The sequence below is a fragment of the Pleurodeles waltl genome, chromosome 3_1 (assembly GCF_031143425.1).
Source record: "Pleurodeles waltl isolate 20211129_DDA chromosome 3_1, aPleWal1.hap1.20221129, whole genome shotgun sequence".
Lineage (NCBI taxonomy): Eukaryota > Metazoa > Chordata > Amphibia > Caudata > Salamandridae > Pleurodeles > Pleurodeles waltl.
In genome coordinates, this window is record NC_090440.1 from 1495122696 (window position 1) to 1495142707 (window position 20012).

Here is a 20012-nt window from a genome sequence, read left to right on the forward strand (position 1 = left end):
TTGCTGTGCAAAATGGTGCCTTACTCGCAAACTTTGTGTGGCAAAACACTTTGGAACAATTCATAAAAAACTGTTTAATATTATTTTCAGTGAGCATCTTTCCTGCTTGGGTGTACCTTACCACTATTGTTACAGGGAAGACATGGAAAACCGAGCCAGTCAAAACATTGCAGGCTTTCTTCCAGGAAGATCATATGACCGTTCTCCTCCTGGGCATTACCCCTTGTATGTCAAGTATAATTCAGGTCAGGACAACGGCAATCCCACGTTTTTAATATACCTTTGTATTCTTTTTTTTCTATGGAAAACAATTCACATTTACCTTCAAACACACCCCACTAAATCCCACAAAATGTTGTGTGTTCCGATTTTATTCCCACCCTGGAAAGGGATCTACTTCATCTCTTGACTGGTGTAAAAAAGCTTAGAGAAGAGTTTGTGACTTCTCCAAAACTCATGACTTTGTGAGTTATTACAAACTCATACAACTTACCAGTCATAGCATCACCCACCACCTATTGCATGGAAATTGGTGCTGTTGCATGCAGTAGTGGCTTACTCAAACTCAGGAGTGAATTGATTCATATCGACTACGTGTCATTTTATGACTACTTAGCAGTCATAGATCTGCCCCTAACTTAGGTCTGCAACTAAAAATTCATTGAGCCCTTACTTTAGAAAAGGGCAAAACTGTCACTTTCACTGTACAATCAAGCATATTGCCCTCACCTGCCCTGATTATTCTATGAAAATGTGCATCCATTATGACCTGAGTAATAGGAGGGCTTCTAACATCAGCAGCTCCATGTAATTTTCCTCCAAGTGGCACGTAGAAGCCAATGAATATTTTGGCAACTGATGCCTTGGCTACTAAGTTATTATGGGGGCAGTGCTGGATTTCATGTAATCTTCTACCTTTGATCGTTCTACAAAAAAGTCCATTCTGTGAATCATGATACATGCAGAAAAAAGTGTACACGTCTTCACCGGGGACTTAATTCCACAATCACTTAAATGTGTTGAAGCATTTTAGATCTATCAATCTCAGCACACTCACCTTCGTGGGAATAAACTTAATATTGACATTTCTAGCACAACAGTGAGTCAGGGAGATATCACGTACATGCTGATCAATTGGTGAGTGCCTAGCTGAAACTCAGTTCAGTGGGAGAACTGAATGCAAAGTAAGCCTTCCTCCAGCAAAACAGCCAGTGTTATTGTTACCCCATTTCCCATGCCTGAAAAAGCAAATTCAAAGGAAGTGTTCAAAACTTATTTAGATTTAAGAATTGGACCAAGTGTGCCTGTTTCATAATTCATATAAAATATATATAGCATTTCACACTATACTCAGTATGCAGCAGTAGTCCACATATATTTTTAAAACCGTTCGTAAAAATATCGAGAAATGGATAGAGGAGGTAAAGTCACAATGTATTAATTCACATACACAACATACATTTTGAAAACGGTACAGTTAATAGAAAATGCAACTAATATGCACTGTTGTTGGATCTTTGCATTGATGTGATATACCTGTCAAATCCTTGAACATATGTTCAGACTTCAAAAAGGAAATACGAGCGTTTGACATTTTTCAACAGTCTCCTAACTGAACTTTGATACCTCTACACTCTTTTGGTTGTGTCCTGTTCACACGATTCTACATATGAAAAGGCTGCAAAAATTGCAATATCTCAATAACGCATGTTAATATAAAGTTTTAATGTGATGTGGTTGTTTGTTATACAGTCATTTATGATTTGCAAATGATTTACTTTTGCTAATGGAGCAGTTACTTGTCAAAGCTTTTACCATGTTATACTTAATCAACACCTAATCAATAGCAAGCACTGTGGAGATAAAGCAGCTGCACTTACCCATAATTGCTAAAGCTGTAGCTTTTGTTAATTCTTCTTTCATTGACTCGATTACTTCTAAATTACCACCATCTAGATTACATCTATTTATGGTTCCGTTTCCCGAACTGATCCAATACAGCTTGCTGTCCACATAGTCTATTGATAGACCTGCAAATAAATTGCATGACTCAAAAAATTACGGAGATCACATAGAGAGAAATAATTCTTCTTTTGAATACAAGAAATGAACGAAATACCTTTGTTAACTTTGTGCAAGAACTAATTTGGCGTTGGAAGGGCAAAACCGCTGTGACATATTTACAAAGTGGGCAATGCTTGCATTTGTAACCCATTGCACCACATTATGCCTGCGTCAGGCATAATGTATGCTGGGGGGGCGTTCCGGCGCTAGGGGTGCTCTAAAAATGGCGCAAAGGAATCTGAGATTTCTTTGCACCTTTTTCATCTGCTTTTTGTAACACCCGCTAAGTGCAAGCATTAAAAAGAGGCCCTCATTGTGTTCAATGGGCCCTGGGTGCTTTGCAGGATTACCGTCAACATTCTTTACACTAATCCAGCAAATTGCCAGGCTAGCGTCACAAATTATGATGCAAGTCCTCCTGACTACCGCCATGGTGCGCCGTATTTTAAATATGGCCCACACATGGTGGTGATAGGGGGGCTTTAAGGGGTGCAAGAAAAGTGCCACTGCACTTCTAATAAATCTGGGTCTCAAAGTCCTTCACTCAAGGGAGCTCTGCATGAACAACTGCAGTGCTGGATTGCAGGAAGGACAGAAAACAGTGCAGTGGCAGATTTAGTAAGATTGACTGTTCAGGACTGTTCAAAAGAACACTCTGCACAGTCAATCTTGAATTTGTAATGAAAATACACTCTCCAGTACAAATTACTTGGTGCATTCACCAGCAACGAAGTCAGATAGGTAGGAGCTGTACTTTAGGGTAAAGCATATATTACATGAAGTTATAGCAATAGATATACCGATGACCCATTATTTGTGCCTATTTTTCCTTGGTGCTAGGATCTGGGACAAGGCCATATTATGATAGTCTTGTAAATCTGTTGTTGCACCAAACCTAAAGGTTTTGCACTGTCCTTTAGTAGGCATGCTCCCATCTCCCCTGCATGTGCTAGCTGAGGTTTGCATTAATGGATTTGGGTGCAGTACGAGAATCAACTTTAAGGCATAATATAAAGCTGATCTCTCTTCATAGGTGCTAGGAGTAGGGTTGCATTGGTGCTGCCCCACCCCCAACATAATCATGCTGGATATCGGAAGGTGAATGAGCAATAAAGATGTGATTACATTTCAATTTTATGTTGTCACATTTGCTGTGTGTTCAAATTCAGTGTTCACATCAGGTTATGTCCATGGAGCAAGGGTGCCTGCATTTCAGAAAGACACCTTCCTGCACAAAAAACAATCCTTAGGGGCTTTTTCCTCTATCTAGTTGTGCTGCAAAATGCAGCACACTTAGGAAAGGGAAACAGTGAGAAGAAATAAAGATATTCTCCTTGTTGAATCACCCTGGGAAGGCACAGCATTTTGATGCATTCCCAGGTTTCCCAGTCTTGGTAAATCTGGGAAAGTACCAAAATGCACAGGTGGATGTGTGGGAACATCACACTCTGAACATGGCATGCCTTCACAGGACAGTGTAATGCGAGGTAGTAACTTGTCCTGCCTTAAGATACTTCAGATTTAGCAAACAACGCAGAGCCACACAAGGTGGCCTTGAATTGCTTGATAAATCTGACTTAAGTATTGTGTTGTCCTTTAGATACCACACAAGACACAAAGGCTACACTATACAATGTCTGAGGCCTGGTATGTAGCTCTTTCATATAAGAGAGATAGCATGTTTGCAGACATGAATACAAATACAAGCTCCAGTGCAAAATTAAATATATAAAAAAAGTTGTGAGATATTTACTGCAAGAAGATATTAGAACTTTCTTAATAGAAGTCAGTTTCTTTTATTAAAATAAAGGTGCAGTAGCTCCAAATGTGTAGAAACATGCAGAAGGTGTTTAACTGTTTTAGAATTACAACATTAACCTGTTGCCTTCAATGACTCTTTTTTGGTCACTCTCCAGCCAAACAAAATAGACCCAAAAAAGCCACATTTTGTTTCTGTTCTATAAACAGATGCTTATTTATGCTCTAATCATGCTCCCTGACTGGACATTGTTTTCCTTCGGATGTGTGGCTCTGGTTGCACGCATTTTGACATCAGATCTCAACTGTAATATGTTACAACAGTTGAGTTGTCATGTCTTTTCTACATAATCGGCCACTGGATGTGTTACAAGTCGGCAATTATAAAGAAATTAAAGATAGGCTTTAATACATGGGTTGCAGAATAGCATTCATTATATCTATTTTGACATTTCATAATGCATTGCTACAAAGGAAATCCAAAAGCTTTGAGAAGTAGGCATACAGTCGCGGCTCCCAGGGTTGCAAGGACGGGTGGTGCGTGGCAGTTAGAGGAGGGGAGAATATTATTAATATTAACCTTTTTTTTTTTAACTTACCTGAGAACCAAGCCGCACCGCCGCTTCTCCATCCTTTTAGCAGACACAGGCTCCCAGCCTGCCCTGTGGCCAATCCTGATGCTGCTCAAAGCAGCATTAGGATTGACTAGGAGCGCCCAGTCACAGCACTCCCAGGCAGACTGGGAGCCTGAGCAGTTTCTCTTCAGCTCAGCAACACAGTGCCAGGCTGGAAAGAGCACAGTGTATATGTGCTTAGCCGGCTGAGATGGTCGGCCAAAGACATGCGCACTGAGGGGAATGCACAGTGCACTCTCCTCATCCCCTTCATCCCCCATGGCACCGCCCCTTTAACAATAAAAGGATAATGAACATTATTTATTATCCTTTCTTTGTTAAAGATTTGCAGTGGCTGCTGCAGACGGGGGGCGACGCTCCTCCGCCATGGCGTAGGATCCACTGTTGTAGGCAGATCCTATCCAGGCAGATGTTCATCAGTAATTAATGTTTTTATTTCTAACGTTATCCTTTATTTTTCCGTGTCAAATATATATATGATTGCACACTACTGCTCTTTGCAGGCTTTTTGGCAACTCTTCACATACCTTTTATCACTTTGATCACAAAACTAATCCTTGTTATAGAGGGTTCAGGGCCAGGTGCGCTGCATATGAGCCAGCAGATACCATGTAATTCAGAGGCAGCAGCCATTTGACCTTTAAGGCCAAAAACCAACTTTATGCAGCAACATTGATGCACCAACACTATTAGTGTCCCATTAACAATGAGGTTCCATGGAAAGAAATATTGCAGTACCTCTGAGGTCATAGCCATGCAAAGCAAGCCTGCTTAACCACAGACATGAACACACTCCAGGTTCTTCAATTTTTATTACAATGCAGTTCTGCTTCTGCTGTGACACCAGGTAGTCCAATAGATGGAAGAAGGTGCAATGCAGAAGGCAGCCCGTATGCCTGCAGCCCCCCCAATCCCCCCTTTGTATAAGTATATCAGGTTTCTCTCCATGACATCGATAACCCATTGCTCCAGCCCTGGCTCTCCATTCATCTACCTAATACATTCTGGGAGTTGATCACTCCTGTTTACTCAATGTAACTAACCTGACAACAATAATTTATAAACGACAAGAGCAAGACTGGAGCATTGCATGTCAGAGTCACCTTACTTAGGCAGTAATAAGCTCACTGTGTATAATTGAACCCCATCCCATAAATTCCAACACTAACCTCATCACAATTCCCTCGTTCTTCACATGAACGTTGTCCAAGGTGAGCTTGAAGAGATAGACATTTTGCTCTGTCACTGACAGCCAATTCAGCAAATAGATCAGACTCTAGATCTGAACTGTGCTCCATCCCCTAACCTGACTACCCCAGTCTCTCGCTGCAGGTCAACTTAAGCTTGTGTAGAAATCATCAAGACCTCTATGCCCCACCTCTTCATTCCTCCAAGTGGCTATACAAAGACAGATCCTGCAGGACAGAGCCTCTGGTTGGTCTATGCTGGAATCAATTGATTGAACGTTAAGAAGAGAAAGGAGGGACAGGGTAGGTTGAGCGGGCAGTTGTCATGTTTGCCATGGAGCTTAGCAACATACATTTCAATTAATTGCACACACTCATGTGTGTTGACTGCATGTGTTAACTGTCCGACCATGTGGTTAGGAAAAAAATATTTCAAGTTGCTGTGGGCCGTAAAAAAAAGTTTAGTGGCTCGGATGTTTCCTGCGGGCCATAGTTTGAAGGCCTCTGCTCTAAGGCTAAGTGCTGTATTTCATGGTGTGATTAGTCTAATTATCTAGACAGGTGTGTAGCATTGTACATTAATGACAACACTCTTCTCATTTCAGTGCAATCATGTTAAAATATGTAAGTATGCTATTTTTTTAATATTATCATCTCGTTGAGTATCTGCTGTCATTTAGAAATAATTCCACTCTTTATACATTTTAGGATATACATAGAGTCATTTACTGTAGTTTACCCGAACGCTGCATTCTCCTTGATTTAGTTTACTAATGCCTATTGAAAAATGAATGGAATCTTAGGGATATTTGTTTTACATTTCTACATGTATGTAGATAACATCCAGACCCCCTACAAGGTTGGATGGCATGGCTTCAAACATTGAAGGCTCATTAGGTATGTCATTTACAAGGTGGTGATTTTTAACCTCCTATAGCAGAATGGCATTAAAGAATACAAAACCTCTTTAATGTGCTGTCACACATCAGTTACCTCTAGATATCTGGTACGTTTAACTCTGATTGCCTGTGTCCAGCCAACTAAGTCCTAGTGCCATATTTAAAGTTGGTGGCAAAGTACTCTGTGAAAAAAGTAGTAGCCTGTCTGCTACACATGTGCTTCCCCCACTCTATTTAGAGTCAAGTTAGCCACCATGGTTGGGGGGCGTGGCCTGGCCGGCGGGCAAAGTGGCCGTCACTGTGTGAGGCTCTGCCGGGCCTCAGGCCGTTTCTGCGCTTATTTCTCCAGATGGGCGATGCAGTTGGAGGCAGGCTGGTGTGCAGGCCCCTGAGACCCCTGGCGCCGTGTTAGCTCTTGCGGCGGGCCTCTGTAGGGGCTGGCTGAAGGATTTCCCCGATCGGGGGAGAGGTCCGAGCCGTGTGGTGCAGCCTGAGAAGGCGTGTCCTACGGATATTGGTGCGCCCTGCTATATGGCGCTCCCAGCTGCTCTTTGGTGCCGGGCGGGCGGACCTGTCGGGGGGTCTCGCTTCCCCCGGTGGACAGGGCCTTCGGCGGTCGAGTTGGACTGTGGTCCTAGTAGCGTATTTGAGCGCAGGGGAGGGCAACGTCACACCTGGTGGGCCGGGGCGCCTGCAGCGAGCTTTCTCTCTGAAAGGGCCGGGCCTGCCCTCCGGTGAGCCAGGTGATTTTGGCTGGGCATTGGTGCCCGCCGTTTGCACACCCCTGATGGAAGAAGGAGAGTGGAGGACCGGCGCTGGACTGCGCATCGAGGAGCGAGGTGCTGGTGATTTGCCTGAACAGCTGGGGTGACCTGCTGTTGCATGGCAGATCCGGCTGAGAGCGACTGGGCATTGCTGCGGAGGCGAGAGACCTGGCTGAAGGAGGAGGTAGCCTGCCACAGAGAGGGGTGAGGCAAGACTGGCATTGGCTTGGCGGGAGCCTGGAGCTTGGAGGGGGAGGATCTGCATTGCTGCGCTGGTCCAGAGCTGAGCTCCGGTCTTGGCTCGCAAATGAAGGAGCTGTTGTATTGGACTGTGGAGCTAGCGCCAGCGGTGGATGTTGGTGGCAGCTGGCGCTGTTTGGACTCCCTCACGGGATGTTTAATTGCCTGATCGGTGCCCTGCGCCTCCTTTGGCTGGCTGGTGAGGTGAGATCCGAGTGGCTGCGGAGGGGCTCCTCGTTTGTGGGAGACTTTAGGATCTGGCAACACCACACTTCATCTCTTCGGCGCAGGAGCTGGTTGCAGACTGGGTTGAGATCATAGGTAAGGCTGAGCAGCGTCAGGCTAAGCTCACCTTTGACGGAGGGAAAAAGAGAAGTGGGGCTCCTGTCTTGACATCCAGTTGTGACCGGGCTGAGGAAGGGAGCTCGGAGGCATCAGTGAGGTCCATGTTCTTAGAGCTCAGGAGCAGCCTGACCGGTATCGACGCGAAGCTGGACCATGTGACTGAACAGTTAGACCGAATAAAAGCTCGGGTGGACAATCACGATTCCAGATTTGAGGTCCTGGAGATGCGGACATCGGAGATGGAGGACGCCCGCCGGGGGGATAGAGATAGAAATGGAGCGCATTCTGGAGGTTATCCGGAATAAAAATGAGGATTTAGAAGTGCGGTTGCGACGTAACAATATTCTCATTGTTGGGTTGCCAGAGACCACTGATATGGGCTGCATGGAGGATTTTGTGGAGAGCATGCTGTTTGACCTGTTCGCGGGCGAACTCTCCCGTATGCTGGCAGTCGAGAGGGCCCACAGACCCCTGGGGCCTCGGCCCCCGCCGGGTACTCCTCCGTGACCCATAGTATCCCACCTGCTGAACTATCGAGACAGAGACACTGTTTTACGCTTGGCAAGGGAGAGGAAGCAGGTGATGTATAAAAACTCTGAACTCAGTTTTTTCCTGACTATACCCCAGGCGTGCAGGCGTCGCAACGTGCCTTCTTACCGATTAAGCGCTTGTTGAACCAGGAGGGTGTACGATTCGCTCTGCTGTACCCTGCCAGGCTGACGGTGCGGCATGAAGGAAAGGTACTGTACTTTACTGACCCAAAACAAGCCGCCAAGTTTGCTAGACGATTGCCTAAGCGCCCGGAGGCTGCGGGCCCGGACGGCTCTAGATGAGTCCTGATTATTGTGTTTGTGCTCTAATGGGGTGGTGGGGGCTTGGGAGGGTGGGTTTCTGCTATGATCCAATTGGGGGGTCTGTGTGGGAGGGGGTGGGATGGGTTCAGTAGTGCTGTATATCTTCTGTCTTCTATGCTATTTTTACTGTTTTCTTTCAGGTTTCTGGCAGGCGAGGCTGTGCTACATGGTGGCGTATAGTATGTATGTGGGGGGTGAGATGGGATCGGAAAGTGTGACAATGGTTTGTTGTTTGACTTGGAATGTGCGCGGGCTAAACGATAAACAGAAGGCGCATCTGGTGGCAGCATATATTAAACGCCACGAAATAGATATTTGTATGTTGCAGGAAACCCACCTGGTGGCGTCAACGCTGGGCAGGTTGAAGGGCGGCTGGGTTGGCGAATATCACTGTTTGACGTATTCGAGTTACGCTTGCGGATTGGCGATTCTGCTGGCTTACAGTCACAAACCCTCAGGGTGATTGCTGACTCGAACGGCAGGTATGTTCTGTTGAGTGGCACGCTGTTGGACAGAGCCTGCCGGTTCGTCGCTGTTTACGGTCCAAATGTGGATGACCCGGAGTTCTACCGAGAGCTGTGGCGTCTGGTGGAGTCGTTGGGAGCTGGTGCAGTAATCTGGGGTGGTGACTTTAACGCGGTTCTGGATTAGAGGATGGACCGTGAGAGTGTGGCCAGGGTGCAGCATGTTACGGCGGCGGTGATGCAGGGGGGTGCTTTAGTGGATCTGCTTTAAGTGGATGTGGAGGCAGAGGCACGGTGCTGCTAGAGAGGGCACGAGCGGTAATTATACCCACTGCAGCTGGTCCCGTATTGATCGTTGGTTGGGCACTAGAGATGTGGAGGTTTGGATGAGTTCTGTGGATCATCTGCCTCGCACGCTGTCTGACCACTCGCCGGTTCGGTTAGTGCTGGAGGTACCCTGTGAGCTGGGGCGCCCGTTCCTGTGGAGGTTACCTCGCGGGACGCTGCGGGATGCGGCCTTTCATGCGGAGGTGCGCAAGGCTATTGTGCAGTTCTTTGATGAAAACTGTGGCTCTGTGAGGACGGCAGCACCCTGTGGAAGGCATTCAAGGTGGTCATTCGGTGGATATGTCTCTCGAAATAGCATGGGATGTTGAGGACCCTGCGGCGGGAACTGGCTGATCTGGAGGGGAGGATTGCGGGGCTAGAGCGGAGTTTAGTGGAGAGTTGGTCGGGTGAGGTGCTAGCAGAGCTGCGAAGAGCGGTGTCTTTGTATGAGGAGGCCTCCCTTAGAGAAGTTTGTTTTATGGGGAGGAACGCCCGGGCCCGCCACTACGGTGAGGGGGAGAGGGCAGGGCGCACGCTTGCGGATATGCTGCGTAGGCCGTGGGCGAGCAACTACGTCACTGAGATTGTGGGTGCCGAGGATAAGAGTGTGGCTGGGACGTGTGTCGTCATGCAAGCTTTTACTCAATATTTTGCACAGCTATATGCTGATCCGGTCAGACTGGACGCGGCGCAGGCTTACTTCTCTGATATTGCACTGGTGTGGTTCGATGAAGCTCACCGCTCGTATTTGGATGTTCCATTCTCTGTGGAGGAGGTGGCTGCGGTGATTTGTGGATTGCCTGGTGATAAGTCTCCTGGTACAGATGGTTTGAGCCCCGCGTTTTACAACAATATGCAGATATTCTTGCCTCTCATCTCTTGGAGGTATATGCGGAGTCTTTGGAGGCTGGGATTCTCCCTGCCTCGCTCCGGGAGGCATTGATAGTCACGATCCTTAAACCCGGGAAGGATCCGCCTTGCTGTGACTCGTATCGCCCACTCTCTATGATTAACATTGACAATAAAATCCTGGCCAAAATGATCGCAGCACGTTTGCAGCCGCTGCTTCCTCGGCTGGTGCTGCCAGACCAGTCAGGTTTTGTGCCTGGAAGATCCACGTGTCACAACTTACGCACGTTCTTTGCGGTTGCTGGTGTGATGGAGGCAAATGACAGCACTGCGGCTGTGTTTCTAGATGCCACAAAGGCTTTTGATTCCTTAGCATGGGAGTATATGTTTGCGCTCCGTGCCCAAGTGGGTCTGAGCACGCGATTCGTGAAGCTGATTAGATTACTGTATACTCAGCCCACTGCTAGGCTGCGTTTAAATGGGCGTGTGTCGGCCACATTTCCGGTTGCTCGTGGAACACGTCAGGGATGTCCATTGTCCCCTTTACTTTTCGCGGTGGCAATGGAGCCTCTTGCGGCGGGGTTACGGCAGAGACATAACGACAAGGGTCTGCAGTAAAGGCAACGACCCATTTTGATATCTATGTACGCGGACGACATTGCGCTGTACGTACGGGACCCGTGCCGGAATTTAGATATTCTGTTGGATGAGATTGTCCACTTTGGTACTTTTTCTGGTATCGCGATTAACTGGTCCAAGTCGGTGGTGCTGCCTCTGTCCTCGGGGGTGGCGACGTTCTTCTCCCGGTATCCTATAGCAAGGGCGGAGGGCCTGGTTCGTTCTCTGGGAATCCAGTTGAGTTGCAACACTGAAACTCTCTGGTTGTCCAATTATGGTGCAGCAATTATGTGGTTGGAGGAGAAGGTTGAGGCTTGGCGCGCCTTACTGCTTTCACTGATTGGGCGTATTGCTATTGTGAAGATGGTGGTTCTCCCAAAAGTTTTGTATCTGTTTGTTAATCTCCCGCTCACAAGGAGTTTCTTGCGGCGTCTCCGCTCTGTTTTGATCTGTTTAATTTGGGCGGGCAGTCAACCTCGTATCTCCTGGGAGAAGCTGACACTGCCCTTTGAGCTGGGTGGACTTCCTGCCCCTGATTTGGAGCTATATTATAACTGTGCACAAGCGCACTTTGCACATTATTGGTTGCGCCTGAAAGTGACGCAGTTTGGCTGGACGGCTTGGTACGTGTGCTCGGGCACCTGTCTCGGCCTCGTCCGCGGGGCGTCGACACAGTGACATGTACGGCAAGGGTGTGGAAGGCATTGATGCAGGGTACTGGTGCGGACACCCCTTTTGCTCCTTCGATGCCTGTCATGGCTGTTGCTGACGCCCAGATGTTACGGGATGGGGGAATACATGAATTTCTTCAGGACGCCACCTTATCTGAGCTGGGTGATTGGTTTGTGGATGGCCGTTTGATTCCTCCTAGGGAGGCGCTCGGCGATGGACACACCACTGCATTGCAGTGGATGTACGTGCTCAGGGTCTGTGCTGTGCTGCGCGCTTGGTTCCCTGGTCTCCCCGAGGCTCCGCCAGAGTGCCGTGCTTTGGAGGTGCTGTGTCACGCGCAGTCGTCACGCACACTAGTTACCAAATTATACAATTGCATTCAGGAACAGCAGGGTGCCCTTGGTGAGTCCTCCAGGGCTCGATGGGAGATGGATGTGGGAGAGCCTATTACGGAGGAAACGTGGCCGAGTTGCTGTGCGCATATGAGAGCGCTATCCCCGAATTATAGGCTGCTACACTTCAAGTTTTTACATCGCATATATTACGTGCCTAGTGGGCTCTGCTCCATGGGTCTACGTGCAGATGCGCGCTGTGAGCGCTGTCGTGCCCCGGACGCTGTTTTTTTGCATCTTGCGTGGGAATGCGCTAAGGTCCATGCTTTCTGGGTGGAGGTCCTGCACATAATTGCTGATGTGACTGGATCGGAGATACCCATTTCCCCCAAAGTTGCGCTGCTTGGGTGTGTGAATGAGATCAGTGTGACTCATAGAAGGCTGGTGGGTCTGCTCCTTTTACTGGCTAAGCGCAGAGTTACTATGTGCTGGGACAGGGGACGAGCTCCTCGTGGGTCTGAATGGTTGTGGGACGCTGCCTTTTGCCAGGATCAGCTGATGATTTTTTGGGAGCTTTCGTCTGAGGGCTCCAGACCGAAGGATATCTGGGCTCCTTTGCGTGTTTACCTGGCGACTTTGAATTGGCAGGTTGAATGATGTATGTTTGCTCGCATCTTGGTGTCTTTCTCTCATCCCCCCCGCTTGCGCTGTGTTTTGTGCATAGCTGATGCCAGTTGGGTGCTTCTGTGCGCTTGCTTTGCCTGCCTTTTGCCTTCTTTCCTCTGTTGCTTTCTTTCTGTTGTTATCCTTGGCCTTGATTTTTGTTTTTGGCACCTCTCCTAGACTTTACACGGGGACCGTACTAATCTAGAAGGTTGGCGGTCTTTGCTGGTGCTGACAATATAGAACCATGACGCATTGTGAGGTGGAACTTTGTGCCCTGTTGAACAGAATCTACTGTGTGGCAGGGGAGGGCTGCATTCTGACATAACTTGTTTCTATAATTGGTGGGCCATTCTTGTTGCTCTTTGTTTTGTACTATGCAATAACCAATAAATAAAATAATTTAAAAAAAATAATTGTAAAAAAGTTAACCACCATGGTTCCATTAGCCCAGCCTTCATTGATTGTCTGTGAAAACTTATAACTGACGTCTTGAATGAATTGCGATACGGGGTGCAGAAGTGAATTAAAATGTTTTGATATTAGCATCTTTACCCACACGAGCAAAAAGTGTAGAGCATGCTTGACAATAATGTTTTTGGGATAAGCCCTTTTAGCAAACTTTGACAGAAATATGCTCTCAATTCAACAGTGCATTAATAATCATCAATAGGAAAATCACTGTAATTCTCTTATTTCGATTATCTGTAACAGTTTAACTTTTTGAATTGTTAAATATTTCCCACATGAAGCTCAAACTGACTCTCCCCTGTGGTTGAGAGGGTCGACATTTAGTACATTAATGGAAGCCTACATAATAGATAAAGTAAACCCAGTATGTCCAGGTGACACCTACTTATGGTTACCCTCGTATAACACCTTTTTTGTTGATGAAACCTCTGTCTCAAGGAGCCAAAATAAGATTATTGGCTAGCACAAAATGGCACTGATAGGAAAAGATGTTCTTTTAGTTTAAATACCTGGACTTGCCTTAGGGGACGGCTAGGTGACGACAAAGATGAGCAAAGGGGAACAAAGAAAACATCATTTCAGATTTCCGTGGCAAACAAACAGCTTAGGTGTAGTTTTGCCTGAAAATCTATCCCTGGAGCAAGAACTGTGACACATTCCTGTAAACCCGGGATGAAAACACCTGCATTTAGGTTTATTTTGTGGTAATCGAATGATGGCTGGCGTTTCATTTTAAAATATCCTTCTTTACCCACTGCAGCTGAGAGCTTTCAGGAAGTCAAGGAAAAACATTTCCATGCTGATGGCATTGATGACTTCCTACATGCATAACAACAGAGGGGGAGAGGTTTGTCACCATCTACTTCTAGAATATCTGGGCCTGGAATGGTACTCCAAGTGTTAGAGTGAATAGCTTCTTGCTGATCCTAAAGGACACTGACATCCATAGCCTAAAAATAAAACTTGTGTATAGCGTGTTCTGCTATAGGAAAGACATGCTCTGCTTTGAAGAAAGCCATTGGAAAAGTTGTAGTGGGCCATTTCTCATGTTTGAATTTGTTAAAGTTCTCTCTAGTACGTGGGGAGTGCAAAATATTTCGACACCAAAGAATAAAGGGAAACAGCCTTCTGCGATGCACATTCACAATTTGCGAGTCGGTACTGACTCGCAAATTGTGAATGCGACTCACAAATAGGAAGGGGTGTTCCCTTCCTATTTGCGACTCGCATCGCAATGCAGAATTGTTTTGTGACCTCAAATGCGGTCACAAAGGAATTCGCAGTTACCACCAGTGTCACACTGGTGGTAACTCATTCGCAAAAGGGTTCCCCTTTGTTAATGTTGCCAAAAAGTTTTTTTCAGAGCAGGAAGTGGTCCAATGGACCACTGCTACACTGAAAAAACTAAACCAAATGGTTTCGTTATTTTTTTTATTTTGCAACTCGTTTTCCTTTAAGGAAAACGGGCTGCAAAATAAAAATAAAAACTGCTTTATTGAAAAAGCAGTCACAGACATGGAGGTCTGCTGACTTCAGCAGGCCACCATCCCTGTGAGTGCAGGGACTAGCTATGGGGTCGCAAAATGCGACCCACCTCATTAATATTTATGAGGTGGGCCTTTGCGACCCCATAGTGAGTCGCAGATGGTGTCTGAGACACCGTTCTGCATCAGGATTTGCAATTCTGAAATTCAGAATCGCAAATTTTGAGCTTGCTACATCTGGCCCCTAGTTCCTATTGTGCAGAATTCACAGGACCCATTTAATACTGTACATAGTGGTGTAGATCCCTCCAAAGTTGTGTTGAACCCCCTGTCAACAGGTAACCAACGTCCTTTCCTGAGGTTTTATAGCGTTTTCCATCTTGGAGCTCCTTGGTTACCGCAAGCAGACTACGAAACTGGTTTATTTTATATATGACAGGTTTCAGCATCACCAGCAGAACGTTTTCAACCTCCAGACGAAATTATGAGTCCAAAAGTAAAGCTTTTGAACCAATACATTTTATTTCTTACATCCCACTTCAAGTCGACAATACAGGGTGCTATGTCCCATTATACTTCACCATGTGGACTAGCATTATTTTTTTCGTTTACCATTGTTTTCAAAGTAATATTTTTATTTCTGCTAGAACGTCTGTTCACAACATCCAATTATTTTAATTCGTTCCATTCTGCTCAATATGTTTTTATTTTAATCGTGCATGGATTCTTTTGATTCGTCATGCCTTTACCGTGATGATGATACATGACGAATGTCTTTCTGTTTGAGCCAGAATAAGCCACATTACCTTTTAGGTGTCAGTTTTCTTGGGCTCTGTGGGAGTTCAGTCATAGTTCGCCTCAAGACCGTTACCCCAATAGTTTAGCTACCATACAGGCAGAAATATGTAAACATGGAGATCTTTTCACATGACCTGCGTCTGCTGAATTAATTTCAATCAAATCAATCTTGGTCTTCCATTTGATCAATTCCTACTTGTGATGATCTGAACGTTACAATTACTTCTCATTTTTCAGTGGTATCTCAGGTCGAGACAGTATTGAAGACATACATTCAAATTCAGTGTGTCTGTTAGTCTAGGCGACACCAAAACTGTGCACTTAAGGATTCCTAATACACTAAAATAATGACTGAAATTACTCCAAACTGTGGCTGGCCATCTACCATCTCATTTTATACTCAACTAATTGCCTGCCATGTTCTGACAATGTTCCATTTAATTCAAAGGCGCAATGTACACAGCAATGTTACCAGAGGTTCATAAGTCAAATCAAACTCACAAAAAACAATAATATTTGATCTTCCACTGCTTTGCTGCTAACTATTCCATTTGTCTTGACGCTGCTGGGTAAGACCTTTGGAATACTGTACAGTTCGGCATTAGTAAAACACTAAAAAAGACAACCCAAAAACAAAATGTGGCTGACAGTAATGAAAATCAATGGATTTATCAGGCACGCTTGGTACTGTTTATTACTTCTTGCCCATCAATACAAAATCAACAAGGCAATGTGCCTGAATGATGAGACACAGTGTTGAGCCGGTCAATACTTTAGATGACAAGTCTAGCAATTTGAGGCATACATTTGAATCTTCCTTAGTGGTGTTGGTGGCTTTCCTCCTACGAAAAGATTATCTTTCCTCCTTGGGTACACTCTTTGGAATTCACTTTCAGATTCACTGTGCAATGATACATACAAATCTGAGCGTGTTTTTGCTTATGTCCAAGAGTCCTTCAGTTGTGTATTTCCCTAATTTACATAAGTACAATTAATAGAGAAATATATGTGACACAACAACGATATACAGTTTACTAGTGCTACTTTCTGGTGTTTAGCTTACATTTGCACTGTTAGGCGACCAGGCTGATTCTCTTGCAGACTAAGACATTTTGCCACCTCTCTTGGGCCTCCTCAGTGACATTTAAAAGTAGATATTTAACATGTGTCACAGTTTAGAGATGGACCTTGTAAACTTCTGTGGATTACAAGGTGTCCCCAGGACGGGCTATTGAAGTCATTGGATAGATTACATCTTGCCAACGAGAATATTGGGGACTACAATGGTCGGCCACTATTTTACACATCACTGAATATCCACAAATTTTGGATGCGTCTTTTGGGATTAGGTGACTGACAATTTCCCCTTGTTCTAAAATATTTCATGGCGAGAACGCATATTTTTTTTGTGTAATAAAGAAGAAACAGTTGAAAAGAGGCTAAAACTTCGCCTTTTCTTAATACATATGTAATATCAGCCATGTGAAAATCGTGACTGGTCATCGCTTCGCTTTAACTAAAAGTAATGCTTAAAAATATATCACACCTTATTTCAGTGTTGACAGCTTCGCTTCTTCAGGCCTTACTGTCATAAAATGCTATATTACTTGAGGTGTAGTGTGCAGTTGGTTAGTGTGGTGACTTTGTCATGTGGGACGTTTTGTTTTTCCACTCATGAGCCATACTAGTATATATAGGATGCGCTGATGAAGGATGGAAAAATAAAAGATTAAAGAGAACATATACTACATTGTTTACTCGTTTTTCCAAAAGCCTCTTCGTTTTCACCACCATTAACTCCCAGCACAGGAATCTGACATTATTCCAGAAATAAAGCAATTGCAGTGTCTTTCATAAAGAATCACAGATAACAACATAAAGATGTTTCTTCAGTTTTTGCTGCATTTCTTCCTACTTTCTGTAATGATACCTAGTCTAATATGCGCACGTTTCTACTCCACTTGATTTATTCCCAGTGACCAGTAATGAAAGACCCCTTGTCAAAGGGCGTTCTTTAATATAGACAAAATTAAAAGACTGCAGTTCAAAATGTCATAGAGGCAGCGTGTGTTTTCATGAATATTTCTGACTCTTTACAATGCATTCTTTTTTCAGTAGTAGTTTGACAAGGAAAAGGAAAAAGCTGCGCTAACTTTGTAGGAAGATACAGTAAGAAACATCTCTAATCTCTACTGACACATTATTAACACATTTGCTAATTAAACACATGGGCAATACATATATTTCCACACAGTCCAGGGTTATCGGTGTGTTAATTAGTTTTCACTTGTAGTTTATTTTTAAATAACATGCTCTTTAAGGTTTCACAGCCTTATGTAATCGAACTTGCCTTCAATTTGTTCTCGAATCCTTATAGGAGCGGTTTCAATTTCGAATAATGCCCTTTGTTGAACCTTGTAATACTATTGGTCCTACCCTGAACATTTTCTTAACCACGTGCATTGCTATGCCCAATTTAAGCTTAAACGAAACCAACACGAGTTTGTTCAACCTTGAAAAAGCATGACATTCGCTTGATTGTTTACTCTCACTTAATGTGCTTTTTTTCAGAGCACGTTTGTTTTGAGGTAAATTAAGGATTTTTGGGACAGCTTTACCAAAAAGAGGCGCAGCACAATGCCCTGCCAAAGTTTGCAGTGTTGCTCTGCGTCACTTTAGAAACGCAGGGATGTGTCGTATTAAATAAAACATGGCGCACCCCTGTGTTTCTCCCTGAGCAGGTGATACATCTATCTGCCAACCAATGCAGGCACCCTTGCACCACAGTGCAAGGGTGTCTGCTTTGAGGGAATTGATTGTTTATGTGTAGGATTGCACATAAACAACCTACAGTGATGATTTGGCACTTCTGTATGTATTGCAGAATGCAGCTCACATAGAATTGGCAAATCAGCGTTTTTGAATGATTGTTTATGTGAAGGAAGGGACACCTTGCTGCACATAAACACTCATTCATGGCATTTTGCTATTTCTATGTCTGCTGCAAAATGCAGCACACATGGAAAAAGCAAAAATGAGGAGGAATAACAGTATTCCACCACTGTGGTGCTGTTAGTTTTTGGCACTGCTGCAGATTTACACCTGCTTGTGAATCTGGGGTAGCAGCTAAAGCAATGGGTGTTGTAGTGGAACGCCCACAGCAACACCCATTGCATGCACACCCCTCTGATGCAGAAAACTGCACCAGAGGGGACCATATGTACAAGGTGGTGTTAAGCCACAAAAAGTGGCTTAGCACTGCTTTGTAAATGTGGCACACTGCGCAGCGCCACTGGAGTGTCCCAAAAAGTGATGCTCCGGTGCACTAGGTCCTTGTAAATCTGGCCCTTTGTTTCTTTTTTGGTTTGAACACATGCCATTAACTTTGGCAAACCACAGCTCAGTCGGTTAGAGATTTCTATTAAGGGTTTTCCAGTGATTAAATGGAACTTCATATGAATGTTGGGAAATGGACCACAGCTCCTTGTATGGTTTAGACTTCAGAGATTGTGGTGGCATTGTAGTGCCATTACACTGACAAAATGACTCCAAAACATGCACTTGGTTAAACATTTGCCACCTCAGTGTCCCTTCCAGTCAGCTTAATCTCACACCACATAAGCAGTACACATTGGACATGACTCATGACTCCATCAGGTTTACATTGCGACTCCGATACACATACAAACAAGTGTTTGCATCCTCAATCACATATCAATATCCTATTGCCAATCTACATATGAAGAACCAAGAAAAAATTATACTGAATTTACCATCCCACACTCACATAGGATTGCATCAAAACCACACAATTGATAAAGATGTGCAGTAACCTAGGAGCCACCTAAAGCTGGGCAATAGACAGCCTTCATGCAACGAGAATGGTGTTTTCGGTAATGCCTTTCACATGTAAATTCAAGCACATACTGAGTAGCAAATAACTATTACATGGATTTGACATCCACTAACAAAGATAATCCATCATCATACATTAAACTAGTCTAATATGTCTAATGTCCTCAACTAATAGTCTATTATTTTTAGGTATTATTGTTTACTTTCTTTTCACCACACAATATATACTTCACATTTAATAATATAATGAGAGTCAATTACTTTCTCAAGGAAAGGTAGGTGAATGGATACCTCTAATCTGTAAAAGGCATTTGGATTTAACTAAACCTATGGGACCATGCAAATGGAAATGAGGTACATAAAGCGATAAGTAACCCCTACATAATTTATTTCATACATTGTTGGGACACATAACATTTTAGTTAAATGTAGGTCTAACTGAAATTGTGGTGACAATGTTTAGTTTCATTAGTACCATATATGTAATCCCCAGGTTAGATGAGGCAGTCATACTTCTTAGAATACTGTCACTAACCAGTTTGGTTTAACTACATTCAGTTAATGGCTGAACTGCAAAACAGGAAAAATACAGCAAACATCAAAAAGTGGCATGATTATCTGACTTGGTTTATAGAAGGTATGGTGCCAAACGTACATTACTCATATGCTTTCAGATGATAATACTAGTTAGTAGCCTTACTCCTCATTATGCACCTACTCCTCATGCTCGTGA

General features: G+C 44.5%; 1 protein-coding gene across 1 annotated transcript in view; it reads right to left on the reverse strand.

Annotated features, from left to right (window-relative positions):
* The window catches only part of LRP1B (LDL receptor related protein 1B), a 4500992-nt gene that overhangs the window by 1538423 nt on the left and 2942557 nt on the right, over positions 1-20012 (reverse strand). The window contains exon 32 of the mRNA XM_069225083.1: positions 1881-2030. Coding sequence (XP_069081184.1) covers positions 1881-2030 — 150 coding nt within the window. The remainder of the gene's footprint in view (positions 1-1880; positions 2031-20012) is intronic.